The sequence below is a fragment of the Erinaceus europaeus genome, chromosome 15 (assembly GCF_950295315.1).
Source record: "Erinaceus europaeus chromosome 15, mEriEur2.1, whole genome shotgun sequence".
Taxonomy (NCBI): Eukaryota; Metazoa; Chordata; class Mammalia; order Eulipotyphla; family Erinaceidae; genus Erinaceus; species Erinaceus europaeus.
This window is the reverse complement of record NC_080176.1, coordinates 83752483-83777615: the sequence shown is the minus strand read 5'-3', so window position 1 is coordinate 83777615 and position 25133 is coordinate 83752483. Positions and strand designations below refer to the sequence as shown.

Here is a 25133-nt window from a genome sequence, read left to right as displayed (position 1 = left end):
AGCTGTTCTTCCCATTTCTTGATGGAGTTGTGTAATTTTTTTGTTTGTTTTTGTTGATTTTTTGGTGATTTCTCAATGTATGTTGGATATTAACCCTTTGATATATTTATTGTGTGGATATTTTCTCTCATTCACTCAGTAGGATGGCTTTTCATCTTATTTATAGTTTATTTGTTTGTTTGTTTTGCCTCCAGGGTTTTTTTTGCAGCTTGGTGCCTGCATTACAAATCTGCCACTCCTGGTGGCCATTTGGCCATTTTCATTTTTTCCATTTTATTGGGTAGAACAGACAGAAATTGAGAGAGAGAGAGAGAGAGAGAGATTGATTCTTGCAGACCTGGCTCGCTGATTGTGAAGCTTCCCTGTTGGAAGTGGAAAGCCAAAAAGGCTCAGCCTTGGTCCTTGCATGGGTCCTTGCACCTGTGCCCCCTCATAATTTCTCTTTGCTCACACAAGAACTTTCAGTTTTATAAAATTCCACTTGTTTCCCTTGCCTTTGGAGTTGAATTCCTACAGCTATCATCAAGAAGCATTTCACTTTTATTTTCTTTCATATATCAATAGTTTATGGTTTCGGTCCTCAAATACAAGTTGTATCCATTTGTAGTTGACTTTTGTGAGTGGTGAGAGATTCACCGCCCAATTTCATTCATGATCTATTTGCATGTGGCCAGGCAGTTTTCTCAACACCATTGATTGAAAGGCTTCTCCTTTTTTTCATTTAATGTTACTGGATTTCTCCTACATGCCCATTTTTCAGGCAACTGCTCCTTTTTGCTCTTAACCTGAATCCTAATTATTCAGGAGAAAATAGTGAATGGTATAAAGATATTTACTGGGAGCATTTAGCACAGTCATCATTAGAGAGTTAATCACTGTTGATTTATGTAATCTTTGTGATTGATTTTCCCCCAACAACAGCTGTTATATCATGTGCCATGCCACCTGGATGTCCCTTATCCATACCATGTGACTTTGAAGCATAGAGCTGATTGACTCTCTTCTCCCTCGTTAAACATCAACATCTTCCCGAATCTCCTGTTAACAGAGTTCCACAGAAGATTAAGATGCTGGAATAATGAGGCACTCAAGGCCTGGATTTGGAGGTGTTGAGAAAAGGGACTATGAGGAGATAGAGAGCCAGTAAAAATGACTTTCCCGAGCTAAGGTAAAGTGGCAGGGAGGCAGTGGCTAGAACCTGGGCCTGTTGACCTCTGAATCTCCCTGAGAACTTTCTAGAGGAAAGTCATTCTTTGGTGTTCTGTTAGGAGCTATTATTGGACAACCAACATGCTTTTCCTACTTTGGTGCTCTGTTAGGAGCTGTTATTGGACAACCAACAAGCTTTTCCCACTTTCTAACACCTCTGACTCCTTGTTTTATATACTTTCTGTTACATATCCACTTTCTAAGATTCACTTAATGATCCCGTATGAAGTAGTTTTCTTTCCTAAGTCAATTGGCAAATGAAAGAGCAGATGCTACCTACTTTTAAATAAAATCCCTGACATCCATGACAGATAATTGCACCTTTTTATAGACTCATACCTTAACAACCTTCTTTTACTCTCTGTAATTTATGTACTACAAATACCTGTGAAATAATAAATGAGATAGACCACAGCGATTGAAAACAAATTACCTATGTCACAGAAAGAAAAAAAAAGTCCTAAAATTCTCTCACCTCATTTGGAAAAAAAAATGTATACCTCGTTTGCGATTATTTCAGCTGGAAACTTGTTGAAATCAGTAATTTTTTTTATAATGGGATATATGCTTATAAGCAAAAAAGTGGATTGCAAAAGTGTAATGAGAGGAGTGAAAGAGATAGCCCTCCTAGGGGTTGAGTAAGATAAATAAGCAGTGACTCCTTCAAATATGAAAACTAGAAAACATTAAACACAAATGAATCTCTAGAGAGAAGATTCATTTGAAAAATTTACAAATCCAAATGTCATTTCTTTCCCTCCATACATAGTGCATGCAGCCAGAGGACATAGTTCTAATTAGAAGTTACTCATTAATGAGTAAAAATATACACCCGGCTAAATCATGCCAAATAAACAGTTTCTTTGGGAGAAACTGAATTAATTTTATCTGGCTTCAGGTAGGATAATTAATTTTAACTGGCTTACGGTTAAATTATTCTTGCAATACAGGGTCTGCCAGCTAATTATTTCTCCATATGCTCCTGTTCTCCACACCTGCCTCACCTTGGAAGGAGTACCTCTCACAGGTCACTGCGCTGTCCCTACTCTGTCAAGGATGTACCAGTGGAACAGCCACCAATGCATCCCAGGTGCAAAGAGAGTAGATTTTAAGGCATTCATGGAGTAGATCAGCAAATATACCTCACCATTAACACTGATTTAAAAGTAATAATGATGTCTATAGAACATCCTTGAACTATAACTTTTTTGGAATGATTAACAAAAGAAATTTAACCTAGTTCAATTCCTCTCACTAAAGGTATCCTCCTCCTGCTTTCTCTCTCTCCTTCTATTTCTCTTCATCCCTCTCTCTTTCTCTCAATAACATCAAACTAGAAATGACTGACAGTCATTTATAGGTTTGTTTGTTTGTACTAATTTTTTATTTATAAAAAGGAAATATTGACAAAACCATAGGATAAGAAAAGTACAACTTTGCACAATTCCCACCACCAGACCTCCGCATCCCATCCCCTCCCCTGATAGCTTTCCTATCATTTAATACTCTGGGAGTGTGGATCCATATCATTGTGGGTTGCAGAAGGTGGAAGGTCTGGTTCCTGTAATTGCTTCCCCGCTGAACATGGGTGTTGGCAGGTCAATCCATACTCCCAGCCTGCCTCTTTCTTTCCCTAGTGGGGCAGGTCTCTGGGGAAGCACAGCTCCAGGACACATTGGTGGGGTTGTCTGTCCAGGGAAGCCTCGTCGGCATCCTGCTAGCATCTGGAACCTGGTGGCTGAAAAGAGAGTTAACATACAAAGCCAAACAAATTGTTGAATACTCATGGAACTAAAGGTGGAGACAGGCAGAGTCAGAAAGAGAGATAGTGAAAGACACCACACAACCAAATCTTCCTTCAATGCAGTGTGTGTGTGTGTGTGTGTGTGTGTGTGTGTGTGTGATTCAGGTAAGCACATAATACAACATGAATCGACACAGCTCTGTGGCATAAGAGCATCTGCTCTATCTTTAAATTCCTCCTCTCCACCATATAAATTCTCCCCAAGGTACGTGTGTTGTATGCTTTACATTGGTTTGGTCTAGCTCTCCCCCTGCCAGGAAAATTGGTTTAGTCCTGCTAGTTTCACGGGCCCGCTTGGCCCCGCCCCAAAGAACCCGGACAGAGTTCGAGACTTCTTGGCGCAGCCATGTGAGAAGGATGCAGGAGAGTTCTTTTTGGTGATTAGTTTGGGTTAGTTTATGAATCGTTGTACGTGAATAAAGAAATACAGCTTCCCGGCCCAGCCACGTGTATCTGGTCGTCTCTGTTACCCGCCCGTGAAGCCAGCCCGGATAAAACAACATACATGGAGTAACATGATTACAGAATAAAAGAAACCAGGATGAATGTGAACTGTGAGTTAGATTTGTAATTATTCTTTCTCGACTGACTTTCTATTCATTCTGCACAAAAATAGAACCACCTTCACAAAAGGGGGAAGAAAAAAGAGCCATGTAATGGGAAATTCAACCCCAGTTGGTTAAAAAGCGAAGTGACTCTTGTTAGTCACTAATGTATTTGTGCTTCTTTCTCTTCTGTTTTCCTAGAATTCAGAACGAATTAGGAAGGCTGCCAAAACAGTGGAGATTTAAATACCATAAAATGAAAAAGAAAACAATGATAGTGAAATAGAATGTGACGGCCAGCGAAGGAGAAATACAAAATGCAAGGATTCTCAATTATGCCAGCAACCGTATTAAATTTAACTGTATGAATTAAAAGGAAATCAACCCAGAGAGCGGAAAGAGGATGCTAGTCTGTATCAGGAGCCAACGGCTATTTTAGCTGAAATAAACTGAAATTCAAGAGAAATATGACATTGTCCTCATGAAACCCAATTAGTATCTTTATTTAAAGGCAGCTGCTAAATTTTGGAAACTATAACAGGATCATAGGGTTTAGAAACTGGAGGAACACCAGTTATTTATTCCAAACTCTTCTTTTTAAACAGTTGAAACTAAAACACAGAGTATTACTTGGCCTCAACCCCTCAAATACAGAGCATGGTTCCAAGATCAGAGGTTCATGTTTTCATTGTCTCTACTCAGGAGCCATTTTCTTCTTATATATTAATTGAATCACACAACTAACAGAGACTTAAGGGGAAGAGAAAAGAGATTTCTTATTGAGATGTAAAATAAAAAAATAGAGGTGGTAGCTGTATCCTATCATTAATAATAGCAAATGCTACTCAGTAAAATGGTTAATTTTATGGAATGAAATTTTACTGTGACAACAACAACAAATATTAAAGGAAAGGAAGAAATAGTGACAGAATCAGATGTATTAAAGCTGTCAATTACTAATCTGTTATTTCTTACTAATTTAACTTTTCATTTGCATATAATAATCAAATTTTTCATTGTGAATAAAGTTAAGTGTTATTTTTAATCAGTCTTTAACCAAGCTAATCGAAGCCAACTGGTAGCAGCTAAGTAAACTTCCTATCATTTCATAGTAAGAGCGACTCACTAGTAGTGTGCTAGTCACAAGAAACACAAAATGCCATGATTTCATATTTGAATGTCACAATATACATTGTAAAACTGTGTGACACTCTGTTTCCACAAAATGAGTGACCCAAAATGACAAAATATGCATTATTTGCTTTAACTATGTGATAAGTATCATCTAACTGATTGACAAGAAGATTCTAGTAGATAATAAAACTCTCCAATAGCTTGCAAACCTCATCTCTCACTAATATTTGCATCATTTTAGAGGATGAAAGAAAGTGTAAAAATAAAAAAACACGGGAGTCAGGCGGTAGTGCAGTGGGTTAAGTGCATGTAGCACAAAGCACAAGGACCAGCCTAAGGATCCCGGTTGGATCCCCTGGCTCTCCACCTGCAGGGGGAGTCAGTCACTTCACAGGTGGTGAAGCAGGTCTGCAGGTGTCTATCTTTCTCTCCTCCTCTCTGTCTTCCCCTCCTCTCTCCATTTCTCTCTGTCCTATCCAAAAAACTATGACAACAACAACAGCAATAATAACTACAACAATAAAAAACAAGGGCAACAAAAGGGAAAATAAATATTAAAAAAGAAATAAAGTTTACTTTATAAAAAAAATAAATAAATAAAACACTACTTAGCTATGTGTGTATGGCAGATATAGGATGGTGAGGTAGGGCAAGGGAAGCAGAGAAGGTATCAGGTACCCAGGACACCATGGTGAAGAGATTTGATGGTAGGAGTGATATGGAGACACCTATCATGGGGAGATAAATTGTACTTGTAATTGTCCCATAAACCAATATTTTCCCAATAAGAATGAGGTGGAATAAAAGTGGAATAAAATTTGAAAATACAGGACTTGGGAGACAGCATAATGGTTCTGCAAAATACTTTCATGCCTCGTACTCTGATGTCCAAGGCTCAGTTTCCAGCACCACCAGTGCTGAATACTGTTCAGCACCTGAGCTGAACAGTATTCTGGTCTCAAAGTCTCTCAACCTCTCAGTCTCTCTCTTTCTCTCTTTGTATCTCTCTCATTAAAATACATAAGTATTCCAAAAATGCAATGAAAGTTAAATAGTGCAACTGGAAGCACAAAATACATATGTGATCAGTAGTTGAACCATTTAACACACAATTGTAAGGATATGCCAAAGAAGGAACTATGGTCAATATTCATAAAATTCTAGTTTAACAAGACATGACAACAACACAACATTTTAGGAAGAGAATATGAAAACACATCCAGCAATCATTTATTCCTACAGATCAAGCTTCAGATACACAAAAATTATTTGTGTAGTTCTTTACCCCAGTAAAAATCATACAAAGAAGAAAAATACAAAATCTAAAACTTATAAAATCAATGGTGTGTTTGTGTGTATGTATAAGTGTATGTGTGTATTTGAGAGGGAATGATTGTCATTACATCAAAGTAAATGCCACCTTATTTTGCATTTCATTCACTTATTACAATCCAGTGGAGAGCATAACATTAAAACTGGGAGTCAGGTGGTAGTGCAGAGGGTTAAGCGCACGTGGCACAAAACACAAGAACCGGCGTAAAGATCCCGGTTCAAGCCCCCGGCTCCCCACCTGCAGGGGAGTCGCTTCACAAGTGGTGAAGCAGGTCTGCAGGTGTCTATCTTTCTCTCCCCCTCTCTGTCTTCCCCTTCTCTCTCCATTTCTCTCTGTCCTAACAATGATGACATCAGTAACAACAATAATAATAACTACAACAACAATGTAAAACAAAGGCAACAAAAGGGAAAATAAAAATAATAAAAAAGGTACATTAAAACTAAGATTTTATATCGACCAGCTCAAAACTCTTTGGGCAAAAGAGTTGCTCACCCCATCCCATCTCATCTCCCTTTGTTAAAATGTAGGCAAATGCATTTATTTCAAAGTTCTATGAAATAAATGATTTGTAAATCCATAAAAGATACTATTTGATGCCAACTGCTTTGTGACCAACATGACATCTTTCAAAATAAATCTATTTAGTTTTTGCAAAACAAGCAGTGCTCATACAAAGGGGTTAAATTTTTGTTGTGTATCTAAATCCCCTCAGTTCCATTATTATTTTTTTTACTAAAAGCTGTACTGAAAATGAAAATTACTTATGTGTCTCAGACAGAAAAGGTAGGTAGTAAAACAAAAATATGACATAACCCTATCTGACAACATCAGAATGTATTCCACTATGCCTAAGTTCTTACTATTATACACCAGTAAATGAACAGATAATTATTGTAACTAATACTTTTTTAACATTTTTATTTATTTTGTATTGGCCAGAGAAAGTGAGAGAGAAGGGGGAGGTAGAGAGGGAGAGAGACAGAGACACCTACAGTCCTGCTTCACCACTTGTGAAGCTTTCCTTCTGCAGGTGGGAAGCAGGGGCTTGAACCAGGGTCTTTGTGCACAGTAATATGTGTGTTTAACCAGCTGTACCACTGCCTGGCTCTCACCAATACCTTTTTAAATCAGTATACAGTAGACATATAATGTGCTTTTAAAAAATATTGGGGGTTGGTTAATGGCTTACAGTCTTTAACACAGGCAAAGCTTCTCATCTCTCCTTGATTGAAGTCTAGGAAACATATCAGGATCCCAATATCCCTTCATCCTGATCCCTACCCTTACCTTCCCCACAGTGCTTTGCTTTGCTGCAATATGACACAACCAGCCCAAGTTTCATGCCCTCCCTTATTGTCCTTTATTATGAAGTCCCAACATATGTAAATTATTTATGAGTAAAGGAAGGATTTAGAACAATGAGCAAAAATCATAGGTTTACTTTCTAAACCACAAAATGGAAATCAAACATATATAAAAACAAGGTTACTAAGCAAACCAAACATCAAGCCTTTCTTTGAATCTAGACCACTGTCAGCACTGCAAATTCATTAAGAGTTGACTTTGATGGCCTTTCTACTTTCATATTAATTCATCATTTTCCTGAGACACATCAATTATCACCATGTCACATTAACTTTCCAAAAATGACCTGTTCTGTGACCTGAAAGATGGGATTTGGTTGCTAGAGGATTAAAAAAAAAAAAAAAAAGAAGAAGAAGCAAGCCTCTAAAACATATCATCAGTGGAATGGTGGTAATAATTCATGGAGCTTTCCCCTGGGAGAATACTGGCCACTTTACCCAATAACTCTTTATAAAGTCTGTGGTGAAAGACACTTTTGCTCCTGTCAATGGAACTAAGGTTTTATAAGTACAAGAATGCATCTGGAGAGTCGGGCGGTAGCTCAGCGGGTGATGTGGTGGAAAGTGTAAGAACCAGCATAAGAATCCCTGTTCGAGCCCCCGGCTCCCCACCTGCAGGGGAGTCGCTTCACAAGCGGTGAAGCAGGTCTGCAGGTATCTATCTTTCTCTCCCCCTCTCTGTCTTCCTCTCCTCTCTCCATTTCTCTCTGTCCTATCCAACAACGACCACTTCAATAACAACAACAATAAAACAATACATATGTTGTTTTATAACAATAAAACAACAAGAGCAACAAAAGGGAATAAATAAATTAATTTTTTTTAAAAAAAAAGAATGCATCTGTTCTATCCACTAAACCACAACAACAAATTCATCTTTACGGGATGATATCCTATTGTTTTAATGGTATAAATTTCAAACACTTTTTTCCTCCTTAATTACAACTAAGACTTCTTGTGACCAGGTAAGTGGGCATGTGCTGGTCTGTCCTCTGGTTATTATGTTAAACCTTTTCACTTTAGAGTGGGTACAGGTCCTGATTTGCATTTTCATTCCCCTTGTTTTTGCTTGCTAGCATCTAAATCAAGTGCACTGGCCTGCATAAACCCTTGCCTTTTGATTAGCTGGATTTAAATTAGGGAGAACTAAAATTCAGCATTCAACCTGGGGGCTGGGTGGTGGCAGTGCACCTGGTTGAGTGCACGTGCATAAGGACCTGAGTTCAAGCCCACAGCTCCCACCTGTAGGAGAAAAGCTTGTAAGTGGTAAAGCAGTGTTTCAGGTCTCTGTCTATCTGTCTGCCTCTCTGTCTCTCTCTGTCTCTCTCTCTCTCTCTCTATATATATATATATATATATATACTTATATATATATATATATTACTCTATTTCTAGCTGTCTCTATACAATAAATAAATAAAACTTTAAAATAAAAATAAAAGAATAATAATATGCATGAATAGTACCTCTATAGTAGGTCAGCCTGAGCCGGGAAGAGAATCATCATTAATAATCACTCATTAATATTCACATTCTCAGCATCTAGAACAGTGACTGCCACAGATTATGTAAAATAATCATATGGAAATACTACTATTTTGATGCCCAAGTATTGTTCCACAACAACAATGGTTTAATGTGTTCACAAATATCACTCTATAAAAGAACTCTCAAACCTAAATGCACCAATCACAGACAAAGAAGTCAAAACAGTTATTAAGAATCTCCCCAACAACAAAAGTCCTAGACCAGATGGCTTCACAAACAAACTCTACAAAACCTTCAGGAAACAGTTAATACTCATACTTCTAAAGCTTTTCCACAAGATCAAAGAAACAGGAACACTCCCTTCCACCTTCTATGAAGCCAACATTAACCTGATACCAAAAGCATATAGGGACACAACAAAAAAGGAAAACTACAGACCAATATCTCTGATGAACATAGATGCAAAAATATTAAACAAGATCCTGGCCAAGCAGATACAGCAGTATATCAAAAAGACTGTTCATCACGACCAAGTGGGATTTATCTCAGGAATGCAAGGCTGGTTCAACATACATAAGTCAATCAATGTCATTCACCACATCAATAAAAGCAAAGCCAAAAACCACATGATTATCTCAATAGATGCAGAGAAAGCCTTTGACAAAATCAAACACCCATTACTGCTCAAAACACGACAAAAAATGGGAATAGATGGGAAATTCCTCAAGATAGTGGAGTTCATATACAGCAAACCTACATCCAACATCATACTTAACAGACAGAAGTTGAAAGCATTCCTCCTCAGAACTGGGACTAGACAGTGTTGTCCACTATCATCATAAATCTTCAACATAGTATTGGAAGTTCTTGCCATAGCAATTAGGCAAGAGAAAGAAATCAAAGGAATACAGATTGGAAGGGAAGAAGTCAAGCTCTCACTATTTGCTGATGATATGATAGTATACATAGAAAAACCTAGAGAATCCAGCAAAAAGCTACTAGAAGTTATTAGACAATCTAGCAAAGTGTCAGGCTACAAAATCAATGTACAAAAATTAGTGGCATTTCTTTATGCAAACACTAAATCTGAAGAAGAAGACATCTAGAAATCACTCCCATTCACTGTTGCAGAAAAATCAATAAAATACGTAGGGATAGTGCTCGCTTCGGCAGCACATATACTAAAATACCTAGGGATAAAGCTGACCAAAGAAGTGAAAGCCTTGTATAATGAAAACTATGAGTCACTATTCAAGGAAATAGAAACTGATACCAAGAAATGGAAAGACATCCCATGCTCATGGATTGGAAGAATAAATATCATCAAAATGTATATTCTCCCCAGAGCCATATACAAATTTAATATGATACCCATCAAAGTCCCACCAAGCTTCTTTAAGAGAATAGAACAAACACTACAATCATTTATCTGGAACCAGAAAACACCTAGAATTGCCAAAACCATCTTGAGGAAAAGAAACAGAAATAGAGTCATCACACTCCCAGATCTCAAACTATATTTTAAGGCCATCATCATCAAAACAGCCTGGTACTGGAACAAAAATAGGCACACAGACCAATGGAACAGAATTGAAAGCCCAGAATTAAACTCCCACACCTATGGACAGCTAGTCTTTGATAAAGGGTCCCAAAGTATTAAATTGAGGAAGGAGGCTCTCTTCAATAAATGGTGCTGGGAAAACTGGGTTGAAAGATGCAGAAGAATGAAACTGAACCACCTTATCTCACCAGAAACAAAAGTCAATTCCAGTTAGATCAAGGACCTGGATGTTAGACCATAAACTATCAAATACTTAGAGGGAAACATTGGTGGAACACTTTCCAAGCTAAACCTCAAGGACATCTTTGATGAATCAAACCCAATTGCAAGGAAGACTAAAGCAGAAACAAACTAATGGGACTACATCAAATTGAAAAGCTTCTGCACAGCCAAAGAAACTATCACACGAACAAAGAGACCCCTCACAGAATGGGAGAAGATCTTCACACGCCATACATCTGACAAGAGACTAATCACCAAAATATACAAAGAGCTCAGCAAACTTAGCAACAAAAAAGCAAATGACCCCATTCAAAAATGGACAGAGGATATGAACAAAACATTCACTTCAGAGGAGATCCAAAAGGCTAACATATGAAAAACTGCTCCAGGCCGCTGATTGTTAGGTATATACAAATTAAGACAAAAATGAGATACCACCTTACTCCTGTGAAAATAGCATACATCAAAAAGGACAGCAGCAACAAATGCTGGAGAGGCTGTGGGGACAGAGGAACGCTTCTGCACTGCTGGTGGGAATTTAAATTGGTCCAGCCTCTCTGGAGAGCAGTCTGGAGAACTCTCACAAGGCTAGACATAGACCTTCCATCTGACCCAGTAATTCCTCTCCTGGGGATATACCCCAAGGATTCCAGTAATGCCCAACCAAAAAGATGTGTACACCAATGTTCACAGCAGCACAATTCATAATAGCTAAAACCTAGAAGCAACCCAGGTGCCCAACAACAGATGAGTGGCTGAGAAAGCTGTGGTATATATACAATGGAATACTATGCAGCTATTAAGAACAATGAACCCATCTTATCTGACCCATCTTGGATGGAGCTAAAAGAATTATGTTAAGTGAGCTAAGTCAGAAAGATAAAGATGAGTATGAGATGATCCCACAATCAACAGAAGTTGAGAAAGAAGAACAGAAAGGGAAACTAAAAGCAGGATCTGATAAAATCCAGAGTAGGGCACCAAAGTAAAAACCCTGTGGTGAGGGGGAGGGTGGATATTCAGCTTCCCGGGGTGGGGGGGGGGTGGGCAGGGGTGGGTAGGTGGGATAGGACACAGTCTTTTGGTGGTGGGAATGGTGTTTATGTACACTTCTATTAAAGTGTAGTCATATAAACCACTATTTAACTAATATGAGAAGGGAAAATGATCATATGTCTTGAACTTTTTAAAACACACACTGAGTCTTCTTAATACATAGGTTGAGTCTTTGATATGTTGACTCTCTCAAAAGTCTAGACCAGGTAGAACAGAAGCAACCAGTGGCACAGCTATATACAAGATGCCGGGAATTATACAGCAAACCCTAACAAAGGGACTTTTCAAATTTAACCCAATTACCAAATAATGTGATTATAACACAATAACTATCCATTGTCTTCTTGAATCCTAAGACAGCAAGAACCTCACATTTCCACTATAGAGCCTATATTTCTCCCAGTCCTGGAACTTTCCTGCATGCTTCTTTCAATTCATATCAAATAATATTGCATCTGCCAATAGCAACCTAATCAACTCAATGACTGCCACCTCCAGCATGCTTCACTTCAGACTGTGTCCAGAGACTTCAGGTGTGGAATGACAACCCTTTAGCTTCATTACTCAGGTGAGACCTTTCCTTTCATAGTATTCTCTAATTCCATTCCAGGTGGTCCACTCCCCAATAAAGTCCCCAAACCTAGATATAGACCAGGTCCCCTGAGATAGAGCATATGTTCACATGTGCCCATAAACCAGAGAAAAATATATACCTGAAAGCAGAACTACACTAGAGTTTGCAGTGAGTACCCCCCAACATTTCATCTGCACTATTCCAGCCTTTCGGTCCAATGATTGTTCAACAGTTTGTTTGGTTTTGTGTGTTAACTCTCTTTTCAGCCACCAGATTCCGGATGCCAACAAGATGCCGACCAGACTTCCCTTGACTAAAGACCCCACCAATGCGTCCTGGAGCTCTGCTTCCCCAGAGACCCCCCCCCACTAGGGAAAGAGAGAGGCAGACTGGGAGTATGGATCAACCAGTCAACGCCCATGTTCAGCGGGGAAGCAATTACAGAAGCCAGACCTTCCACCTTCTGCAACCCACAATGACCCTAGGTTCATACTCCCTGAGGGATAGAGAATGGGAAAGCTATCAGGGGAGGAGATGGGATATAGAGATCTGGGGGTGGGAATTCTGTGGAGTTGTATCCCTCCTATCCTACGGTTTTATTAATGTCTCCTTTCTTAATTTAAAAAAAAAGAAAAAAAATTCATAATGAAATAGTGTCTACTTAGACTTAGATACCCTCCTCACCTACTTCCTATTACAGTTCTCTAACTCACTCCAAAACTAACCTTAGAAAAACAAGGACTGCAAAAGTTGAATAAGGGCAAGAGACTGGCATACTTTAAGGATGAATCTTTAGTCACTATCAGGCCATTCCACCAGCTCGGTCCCTAATGGGGAAGCCTGAGACTCCCAAACAGACTTGATGGGCCTAGACTGCAAATAAATCTCTCTCTCCATTGTTACTGGTCATCTCTATCAGGAACAACAAAATAGACCCCTTTGTGGACCCCAATAGTACCTTGTCTTCAACCTGATCAACAATGGTAGAGAATGTTCCATCCTCTGAAGGGAGGATGGACAACATACTCTATGCTACACATGAGGAAGATGTGAGCTCAGATCTAGAGGGATGTAGAGGTCACACAAGCTCCTAAACTAATTATGGGCCCCAGATCACATCAAATCGATGGGGTTACAGTCAACAATATTTATACCCCATTCCCATATTAGGGAGCTACTCTTTTCCCTGATCCAGCTTTCTGGTTCTTTTGCCAGCCACGACATCATTCCCCAGGGAGGATGGACAACATACTCTATGCTACACATGAGGAAGATGTGAGCTCAGATCTAGAGGGATGTAGAGGTCACACAAGCTCCTAAACTAATTATGGGCCCCAGATCACATCAAATCGATGGGGTTACAGTCAACAATATTTATACCCCATTCCCATATTAGGGAGCTACTCTTTTCCCTGATCCAGCTTTCTGGTTCTTTTGCCAGCCACGACATCATTCCCCAGACAATAATTAGGATTCACCTGCATATCAGATTTCAGGCTCAGGCAAAAAAAACAAAAGCAAACAAACAAAAAAATACTAGTATAGCTACAGGACCTTTGAAATGTAACAAAAATATGCCTACTAGCTATCTACAAAATGGAGGGCCCCACCACCACCACCACTTCATGCACTATTCCAGCTTTTAGGTCCATGATTGGTCAACAATTTGTTTGGCTTTGTATGTTAACTCTCTTTTCAGTCACCAGGTTCCCAGATGCTAGCAGGATGTAACCAGACTTCCCTGGACAGACAACCAACCCCACCAATGTGACTTGGAGCTTCACTTCCCCAGAGCCCTTCCCCACTAGCGAAAGAGAGAGAGAGACTGGAAGTATGGATCAACCTGTCAACGCCCATGTTCAGCAGGGAAGCAATTACAGAAGTCAGACCTTCCACCTTCTGCATCCTACAATGACCCTGGGTCCATACTGCCAGAGGGTTAAAGAATAGGAAAGCTATCAGTGGAGGGGTCGTTATATGGAGGTCTGGTGGTAGGAAGTGTGCAAAGCTGTACCCCTCTTATCCTATGGTTTTGTCAATGTTTCCTTTTTATAAATAAAAGATTAAAAAAAAGAACTCTCAAGATTTATTCATTGGGTATGTGTCAGAACCAGATACACTATTATAATGGCTGATAAATCCACATGACAGAAAATCATGATGGCTGACTATAACATTGAACTGCAGACATTTGCAGTTCCAAGTCATGAAACACTAATGCACTCAAAAGCCTAGAACAAGTAGATCAGAAGCAACCAATAGCACAGCTATATAGAAGATACTGGGTACCGTACAGCAAACCCTAACAAAAGGACTTTTCAAAGTTAACCCAATTACCAAATAATGTGATGATAACATTAACTATCGATTGTCTTTTTGAACCCTAAGACAGCAGGAACCTCACATCTCCACTATAGAGCCTCTACTTCCCCCAGTCCTAGAACCATTGTATAGGGCCCACTTTCCCGTATGCCTCTCCCAATCCATACCAAATAATATTGCATCTGCCGATCACAACCTAACCAACACAACGATGGCCACCTCAACATGCTTCACTTCAGACTGTGTCTAGAGACTTTATGTGTGGAATGACAACCCTTCAGCTTCATTACTCCGGTGAGACCTTTCCTTTCATAGTACACTCTAATTTCATCTCAGGTGGTTCACTTTCTAACAAAGTCCCAAAACCTAGATATACACCAGTTTCTGTGTGAGAGAGCATATGTTCACACGTATCCGTAAACTACTACAAAATATATACCTGAAAGCAGAAGTACACTGGAGTTTGTTAGGTACCCCCCTAACACTTCCTCTCCACTATTCCAAGCTTTGGGTCCATGATTGCTCAACAATTTGTTTGGCTTCGTATGTTAATTCTCTTTTCAGTCACCAGGTTCCAGATGTCATCAGCATACCGGCCAGGCTTCCCTGGACTGAAGACCCCACCAATGTGTCCTGGAGCTCAGCTTCCCCAGAGACCCATCCTACTAGGGAAAGAGAGAGGCAGACTGGGAGTATGGACCGACCAGTCAACGCCCATGTTCAGCGGGGAAGCAATTACAGAAGCAGACCTTCTACCTTCTGCAACCCACAATGACCCTGGGTCCATGCTCCCAGAGGGATAGAGAGTGGGAAAGCTATCAGGGGAGGGGGTGGGATATGGAGATTAGGTGGTGGGAATTGTGTGGAATTGTACCCCTCCTACCCTATGGTTTTGTTAATCAATCCTTTCTTAAATAAAAAAGAAAAAAAAAAAAGAAACACTAATGCACTTTAATTTTGTTCTCGCAATAAATTCCTAGAAATACAATGAGTAAGGCAAAGTGATTTGGAATTCAATATTTTCCTAGCCACTTAGACTTTCAAGATAATATGAATATGAATATGTAACTCAAAAATATGAACTTATCAAACTCACTTTTAACTTACATTTGAAGTAACTGAGTAAAAGTTATAATTATATGATAAAATGTTATGTCTGTTTCAATGGAAGAGACAGAAACATAGGTGCATTTTATATTATACTGACACCAAAACACACAAATTACAATTTATACTGAGAATATTTTTAAATGTATAAGCTATTCAAAATCTCATCTATATCTATTGACCTTAATATAAAGAAATTCCCAAACAAACCAAATTTTCCCATATCAAGTTGAATTCTTATTTTACTATTTATGCAATAGCCTACCAAAGGTGTTTGCAACATAATATGCTTAATTTACTCAGACATAATTTTTCAGCAACTCAAAAGAAACCAAAAAACAATCTCTTCACTTAAGTTGAATTGTTTGTACATACTTACCATGGCTACCAATGAATCCCATTCTGTAATCTCTCAAAGGAATGAAGAAATATATACTTACTGAAAATCAGGTCAATTGCTTTAGAAAGCATGTAGCCAAAATTATGGCTGGAAATCCAAAACACAAAAGTTCATTTATATTTTTCCTCCCCTTTGAAAAAGCTAATAAAGGTCAGATTTGTCACATCCTAATGTTTAAAAAAATAAAATCTTCCAATTTCTTACTGTTTGTGGACAGCTGTTACACAGCAGTGGAGACAAGTGGATATAAGTAGTCAACAAAAGGAACACTCAGATTTGAAGGTGTGTGAGGTAAGGCAGCATGTGCTTGAGCATCAGGGAGGGTTTGCAGTCAGGACACTGACTTTTTTTTTTTTTTGAGCAGTGTTCTTACCTTTTTTTTTTCCTGTAGTTCCCGTTGTGAAGTCTTGAGGTCGACACTTTGAGCGTTCACTCTTATTCTGTGTGTGCTGTTCAGAAGCTCTTCCATTTCTTTCACCTGGACCCTAAGCCTTCTGTTTTCTCTCTCCAGTCCTTGTTTTTCTGTTTCAAGTATTTCCCTCTTGTCCCACTCCAAGGTATTTTCTGCTTGTAATCTCTCTAGCTAGGTAGGAAACACACACACACACACAAAAAAAAAAAACCTCTTCCAGTCACATTCAAAACTGACAAAAGGTAACAAAGCCAGCATAAACATGTTTCCCTAAAACAGATTCATGGGGTTTCTAGATCAAAATGTCAACTTTCCCAGGAAGGAAGAATCCCAGGTCTCTCCCACCTGCCTCCATTATCTATTTGCTACAAGAAACAATCACCTCTGGAATGAACCTGAAATCTACCTGAGAAACTTCGGCCTGTGAGGCAAAGGAGAGAGAAGACACTTCAGAGTTGCAAAGCTGAAACCTGACGCACAACCTGAACCTCCTCCCTGAGTCACAAAGGGTTCAGGCCCCCAAGAGGGAGGACACCCCAATTCTACTTTGCACCCTCAATATGAGCTCCCCCCAGCATCTAGCTTTAAAGCCAAAGGGGCTCAGCCTCTTGACCCTGGGGGGAGGGTTGAGAAATCCTCTAAAAAGTCTTGCCTGAGGACTCACTGGCCACCTCAGCACCCACCCCAGGTCTCTGCAGAAGTGCCATTTGAAAAGCCTGTGGGCTTATTAGTAGTAGTATTGTTGTTGTTACTTTGTGAAAGCGGCTAATTTGCTCATGTTAAATTGCCTGAAGATTCACTACGCCCCTTCCACTACACCCAGGTCTCTGCAAAAGCGGCCATTTAAAAACCACACAGACTGTTTTTGTGAAAGAGGTTCACTGGCTCATTTTAAATTACTAGCCTGAGGGACTTGATCTACCAGGAGGTACTGGGGGCAGGGGCAGAACTAGCAGATGCCTTCTTCCAATTGTAAAAGGCAGTAGCCTTGATGTTCCCTTTTTATGCAGAAGTTTTTAAGTTCCTTTTAGTATAAGTTGCTTGTAGTGTGAGATGGAAAATTCCTTGCCCTTTCCCCCTTGAAGAACAGGACCTAATCAGTAAGCCACTGGTTGTTTACCAAGAATCAGTAAGCCACCAGTTGTTTACCAAGACCCTGCAAACAGGCAGAGCTTATCAGGGCCTTTGCACTAGGAAATTATTTTCTAGGAAGGGGCAGCTGATGGCAGGGGGATGTGGTGACCCTACCTGGCTAGATTCTATTGGTTGTGTGATTTTGCAATGTTTGAAACTAGCCTGCGCTTTGCTTTGAATGGATCATGCTTTTGCTAAGTTTGAAATGATTGGATTTCGTGTTGTCTATAGCATGTTATTGGATATAGGCTGATAAGGTGATGTGTTCCCCCTCCCTGAGTGTAGTCTGAATTCCTATAAATTGTGTGGTTTGAGCCTTGTTCAGGGTCGAGCTTGGTGGACTGCCGCCAGTCACCATCTCGGCCAGGGATTCGAATTCATGAATAAACATCTTTGCTTCCTTGCAGTGGATGGTGGTTAATTCTCGCTCTGTAACACCAATTTCTCTTTACACTCATCGTTTTTGTGTTGTTTGTTTTTTATTTTATTTTTTTTTACATTTCTCATTTCTGGTAGGTTCTATCTTTCTGCTCCACCTACTGTATTTACTTGTTTCTCTCTTTTCAGCAATGGATGCTACCAGATTCTCCAGCATCAAGGCTGTTGCTTTAGTTCTCTGCTGAGACTGCTTAAACCACCTATTTTCTCCCTTTTTTCTTCTTTCTTTCCTTCTGTTGCTTATATCTACTCTCTTTTCTGTAAACACCATCTTTCTCACACACACACACACACACACACACACACACACACACACACACACACACACGCCCAGAGAGACACTTCTTCATGTACCTCATTCCCCAGTTTTCTCATTCCCCACTTCTTCATGTACCTCATTCCCCAGGTACACTTCTTCATGTACCTCATTCCCCAGTTTTTCTTCATGTACCTCATTCCCCAGTTTTCAGACACTTCTTCATGTACCTCATTCCCCAGTTTTCATTCCTTCATGTACCTCATTCCCCAGTTTTTTTCTCATTCCCCAGTTTTACCTCATTCCCCAGTTTTCTCATTTAGTTTGACTGCCTGACTCTGGAAACCCTGAGGCATTTGAGTTTCCAGGTCCACTGGACTGTGGCATCTACCAGTTCTTAAAAAGAGAATAGGTCAGGGTTGATTTCCACCATCCTAACTAATTGAGCACACACTTAGAACCAACAAAAAGAATGACCTGATTCCCAAATGTCCAGAACTTCCCTGTGGGGTTCCCAGAAAACAGTGTTTAACCCAGGGTAGCCTGAGAGAATGAGGCACATGCTACCTTGAGCCTGCCACATAGAATCTCTCTCTAAACACCTGTACAATCCAATAGCCTTCTGCTCACCCAAGGCCATGCACAGCTGGCACTTCCTGATTTCAGGACCCCCTAGCTGGCCGCCCACCACCTGTGGACTGACTGCAGGGCCCCAGCTTATCACACACATTGCCTGTTTGCTGACTGGAAGGGCCCATGTGATCATAAGCTATTCATAGATCCCTGCCCTTTGGCCTGGATCCACCTTCAGAGCCAGCCTGAGGGCCCACTGCCCATGAAGACTCTATTCTGTTCCATCGTAAGACCTATCAGAACATTGTCTAAGAATATATTAGTCTCCGGGGCCAGGTAGTGGCACACCTGGTTAAGCACTCACATTACAGTGTGCTGGGATCCAGGTTCAAGCCCCTGGTCCCCACCTGTAGGGGGAAAGCTTCACAAGTGGTGAAGCAGAGTTGTAGGCGTCTCTCTGTTTCTTCCCTTCTCTCTATCTCTCCCTCCCTTCTCAATTTCTTTCTCTATCCAATAATAAAAATAAAATATTTTTAAAAAAGAAAAAAAGAATATATTGGTCACCTACCAATTTCTCTCACACAAATGCTTAAGAATACAGGGTGGGTGATATTCCAGAGCTCCTAGGTCAGGCCCTGCATAGAAAACACACCCTAGACCTTTCTGAAAATTAAGCCTATTAGCTCATCCAGGGGCTGCGGTCTGAGAGATGAGCTTCTGTTTAAGACCTCTTTAATTTTTTTTTATTATCTTTATATATTTATTGGATAGAGACAGCCAGAAATCAATAATAAAGGGGGTAATAGAGAGGGAGAGAGATAGACACCTACAGCCCTGCTTCATAACTCACAAAGCTTTCTACCTGCAGGTGGGGACTGGGGACTCAAACCTGGGTCCTTGCACATTGTAATATGTGTGTTCAACTGTGAGCTGCCACTTGGCCCCTTCTGGTTATGAGCTCTTCAAGTATACCGCTAGAGGTCTCAGGAAACTAAGGCTGGTGGATGCCATCTCTCAGTTATCTTACAATCTTGTTAATCATTATTAAATCACTAATAAAAAGTATGGCTGGGCAGTGGAACACCCCATTAAGCTCACACAGTACCATAGTACGAAGTGCACGGACCTGCACAAGGATCCAGGTTTGAGCCCCAGCTCCCCACCTACAGATGGTTTACTTCACAAGTAGTGAAGCAGATCTGCAGGTGTTTCTCTTTCTCTCCCCTTCTCTGTTTCCCCCTCCTCTCTTAATTTCTCTCTGTCCTATCCAATAAAATGGAAAAAATAGCCACCACAAGCAGTGAATTCGTAGTAATAGCACTGAGCCTCAATGATAACCCTGGCAGTTAAAAAAAAGTTTAAAAATAAAGTTAAAATATATATATATATATATTTTTTTTTAGAAAAGGGATAATAAAAGCTTTCTATGTGTGATGACATGCACCTTGAAAGTATTATTGTAGGTGAGTAAGTTAGATAAAGATGACTGGCCTATGATCTTACTTAGACATGGCATATAAAGCAACAAACAAAAAGCTGAACTTCTCAGAAATATTGGAGAATAGATTGGAGTTTGACTGAAACAAGTAGTGGAGTGTAGATGAAAAGAATTTTACCCCTGTAAAATGATATAAACTGGGGTATGGGTGGTGGTGCACGGGTTAAGTGCACTTGGCTCGAAGCAAAAGGACCTGCTTAAGGATCCCAGTTCAAGCCCCCGGCTCCCCATCTGCAGGGGGATAATTTCATGGACAGTGAAGCAGGTCTGCAGGTGTTTATCTTTCTCTCCCCCTCTCTGTCTTCCTGTCCTCTCTCTATTTCTCTCTGTCCTACCCAACAACAATAACAGCAATAAAAACAACAATGATACACAACAAAGGAAACAAAAGAGAAAAAATAGCCTCCAAGAGCAGTGGATTCGTAGTGCAGGCACTGAGTCCCAGCAATAACCCTGGAAGAAAAAAAAAAAAAAGATAGAAGCTTCCATCTAGAGAATAAATGAGCCACAGAAGTGGGATTCTCAGGAGAAGGGCGGTAGCGCAGCGGGTTAAGCGCACGTGGCACGAAGCACAAGGACAGGCATAAGGATCCTGGTTGGTGCCCCAGGCTCCCCACCTGCAGGGGAGTCACTTCACAGGCAGCAAAGCAGGTCTGCAGGTGTCTGTCTTTCTCTCCCCGTCTATGTCTTCCCCTCCTCTCTCCATTTCTCTCTGTCCTATCCAACAATGATGATATAAACAACAACAACAATAATAACTACAACAATAAGAAAGAGCAACAAAAGGGAATAAATAAATAAAATATATTTAAAAAAATTTTTAAAAAGAAGTGGGATTCTCAGCTATGTGACTTGTTTTCTGTGGGTCTCAGATTGTGATACTTATGTTATTAGCTACACATGCCAGAGGACAATGACCTGGAGTCCTGTATCTTTTTTTAAAAATATTTTATTTATTTATTCCCTTTTTGTTTTATTGTTGTAGTTATTATTGTTGTCATTGTTGTTGGATAGGACAGAGAGAAATGGAGAGAGGAGGGAAAGACAGAGGGAGGGAGAGAAAGATAGACACCTGCAGACCTGCTTCACCACTTGTGAGGTGACTCCCCTGCAGGTGGGGAGCCAGGGCTCGAACCAGGATCCTTGCTCCGGTCCTTGTTCTTAGCGCCACCTGCGCTTAACCCTCTGCGCTACAGCCCGATTCCCCCTCCTGTGAGTATCTTGAAGACATTCCTCATTCAGTCTTACAGCTGGATAGGACTGCAAAATGGACTCCCACAACAGGACATCAATAACAACAACAATAATAACTACAACGACAATAAAAACTAAGGGCAACAAAAGGGAAAATAAATAAATGTAAAAAAAAAAGAAGTGAAGGTGTTATTACTCATAAAACATGCAGCTTACACAAATCATCAGGGTTACAGTGAGGTCTCTGCTGGACAGAGATAAAGTAATAAGGGGAGAGGGAGGAGGAAAAGAAGAGCAAAGCAATGGAAGGAGAAAGGATTATGAAGAGAGCGAGAGAATGAAGAGCATCATCCATTATAGTTAATTCCTGTATTCATTCGCCCCTCATTCACACATTTCAAGTTTCAGATATTATGTTGGCCACTGGAAATAAAGGAAAGGTAAGGTAATGAAATAGGTAAAAGCTTGTGATGATAGTACTCTAAATTTTCTTCAAACTCACAGGAGTAGTCGGCCAACTGGAATTTCAGGGGATGATATTTCAACGTTGAGAAAATCAATAGAATACAACTCCTGCCACTTGAGTTTGATCCACAATGCAAGTAACAGTGACACAACAAAAGATTTACTATTACATAAGTGGGTTCTCCTACACTATAGCTTCATAATTATAGGAAACTGTATGGAGGGGCTGAGTTGTATAAGCTATGCTATTTGGCCAGCAAGGCCTAAAATGTTTACTAGCTTGTCTTTCATGGAACAAGTTTGCTCTCCTCCCCTTCATTCCATGGTTCCCAACCAAGGCTGCATGATAGATTCTCTTGGGGAGATGTTACAAAAATCAGAAACTCAACACCATCTGTATAAATTCACATTTAATTGATTTAAAGCAAGTTTAATGTCTTCTTGGGTCAGTTTTATGCCTTTTTTATATTGATGTTTGTAAAAGATTGTGCCAATGTGTTACTTCCTGTGTTTTACTGTGTTGGACTGTTTGCTCATGGACATCCCAGGTTTGATCATTGTGTTCTGTTCTGGATTCTCTAAGTAGGAATGATTAATAACATTTCTGCTCAAAATCTGAATCCTAAATTCTGATGTTAACTTTTACTATTCTACTCTGAAATAAACTCAGGTGGGTAACATCACCTCCCTGGTAGGGACAATTTATTCTCCTGATAAGGTTTGTGAGAATTAAAATTCTTCTATTTGATAGTAAAGCACTTTCTGTTGAACGTAAAACTTTGAGAAGTAGTATGTTGACAGGTGTATATATGTATTTCTCCCACATGCTTGGCAAAAGTTTACCCACTGTCAAAGTGACACATGACATAGATCTGTGCATTGAATGTTGTATAGGAAAAACACTCTAGAGTCTAGTCTGGTCAGAACCACATTCTAGAAAAGAAATGTCTGAGTCTAGAAAAGACATCTACTAGGCTTCTCGGTTTTCATATTAAAGCTAGAATCAGGATAGCACACCACTAAGTGTGTGGTATTATAAGAACCAAAAGAAGCAATTATTCCAAAATGGTTCATCAGCTATGTAACATGACTAAGATGGGAGTCACTTAAAAACAATACGCTAAGGATGAAAATTTGAAATTTCTTGCATCTTGTTAATTCTGTTTTTATTTGTGATGTAAAATATTATAAGATAACAGGGCTATAATTCTGCATGGTTCCCACTACCTGTATATTTTTAATTTTATAGAATTAGAATATAAATTACAGAAGGGCAAACAGCAGGATTGCAAAGTAGCATTATACTGTCAGAAAGCCTTCCCTTTACATTCTAATAGAAAATCAGCTTAGTCAGCAATAAGCTGCATGTTACAATTCAAAATCTTTGAAAATGAATAACTGATTAAAATTTTCTAAAAACTCCCTTTTGATATACGCATAATTGCACCATTATTATAGAAAATGTTCTGTTCCAAAGTCTAAGAGAGATTCTGTCTTAAAAAAAAAAAACAGAAACCAAAATTACATTCTTGGCACTGGACACTGTTGATCAATTAAATGTAATAAACTAAAGGATCACATTTTAGATGATGTGGTTTGACATTTGGGGTGCCTGTTTGGGGACGTAAGGTGAAAATAGCATCTCACCATCCATTTAAAGATGACAGCACTTTAATCATTAAGATAAATGCTACAACTTTGGACTATCATCATATCACTTATCAGAATGAAAATAATAAAGCTGTAACAAAAAATCATCAACTTAGTGATGAAAAAATTAATTTCAGGAGAAGAAATGTAATTTTGTCCAAGGACAAATATGATGTTCTGTCAAGGCTGTGTGAAATTGTAGGCAGTGGAATCGCTGCAGTCAATTTTAGACCTAATAACAGATAACATGCCACCAAGGTTTTAAATAAGTAGTGGATATTCTGAAAGAATGAATATTTAAAAAAGTAATTAAAGAATGGCATTTTTATAGTAGTAATAACAAAGCTTTGGTAATGAGATACGATTTTTTTTACTAGTTGCAGGTTTTACTGAAATGTCAATTGATAATTTTACACGTACAAGGTAGCCTTCAAAAAGGTAAAGGTTCACAGAGATCACACACCTGATAGATCACAGGACTTGCTTGCCTGAATCCCAGTTCAATCCCTAGTGGAGACATGTTGCAGAGTAGTGCCCCACTCTCATTTTCTCTTCCTCCTTCTCCTCCTCCTCTCCCTTCCCTTCCTCCTCCTCTTTCTCCTCCTTTCCCTCCTCCTTCTCCTTTTCTTCCTTCTCCATCTTCTTCTCCTCCTCTTCTTCCTCTTTCCCTCTCCCTTATATATGAATCCCTCTATCACCTATGACATAAATTAAAAAATAAATATATGTTTATAAAAGAAACAAAGGGGATAAATGAAATCATTCATCTGGGAGGGCTCCTACTTTGTATAAAAATCTCCAAGTAATTGAATTAAACAATTCAATTGCATCTAAGTTAAAGCGATAAAAGAAAAATCAGGTACTATTTTAATTATCAGGATAAATCATAAGTAATTATAATAGCTTTATAAATTTTAAACAGAATCCCCTTGGTTTGTTTTCAATAAAAAAATCCATAAATATTTGCATTCAAACTGCAACAAATCATACACCTTAATTAACAGTAGTATTGAGTGAATTTCATACTACTACTAGGAATTATTGTTCTGTAATTTTTTCTATAAAATCTGAAATGTACAAGTGTATTCTAATCAGAATAGTTGTAAAACATTTATTTAACTTTATGACCTCCAATGTGATACAATTTAACACTAAGAAATATATATATCAATGCTCAACTACTACATAGTTTAGCAAACATGTTTTGAATTCCTTTTAAAAAAGTTTTTTATTTAAGAGAGGGAAAAGGGGAGAGAACCAGAACTTCATTCTGGCACATGTGATGCCAAGGACTGAACATGGGACCTAGTGCTTTAGAGTCTAATGATTTATCCACAACACTACAGTTACTTACTTTTTTTTCCTTAATGGTAAATCTATCTCTTTATTGG

At 39.2% G+C, this 25133-nt stretch overlaps 1 protein-coding gene across 4 annotated transcripts in view; it reads right to left on the bottom strand.

Moving 5' to 3' along the window:
- Positions 1-25133, bottom strand: part of CCDC102B (coiled-coil domain containing 102B) — a 264105-nt gene that overhangs the window by 109057 nt on the left and 129915 nt on the right. For 2 of the 4 annotated variants that reach the window (XM_007524081.2, XM_060174022.1), the window contains exon 6: positions 16496-16705. The exons of 1 other annotated variant lie outside the window; for it this stretch is intronic. In XM_007524081.2, coding sequence (XP_007524143.2) covers positions 16496-16705 — 210 coding nt within the window. Of the gene's footprint in view, positions 1-2583; positions 2948-16495; positions 16706-25133 lie in introns of those variants that run through there. One more of the 4 variants, XM_060174024.1, reaches the window with a different exon arrangement.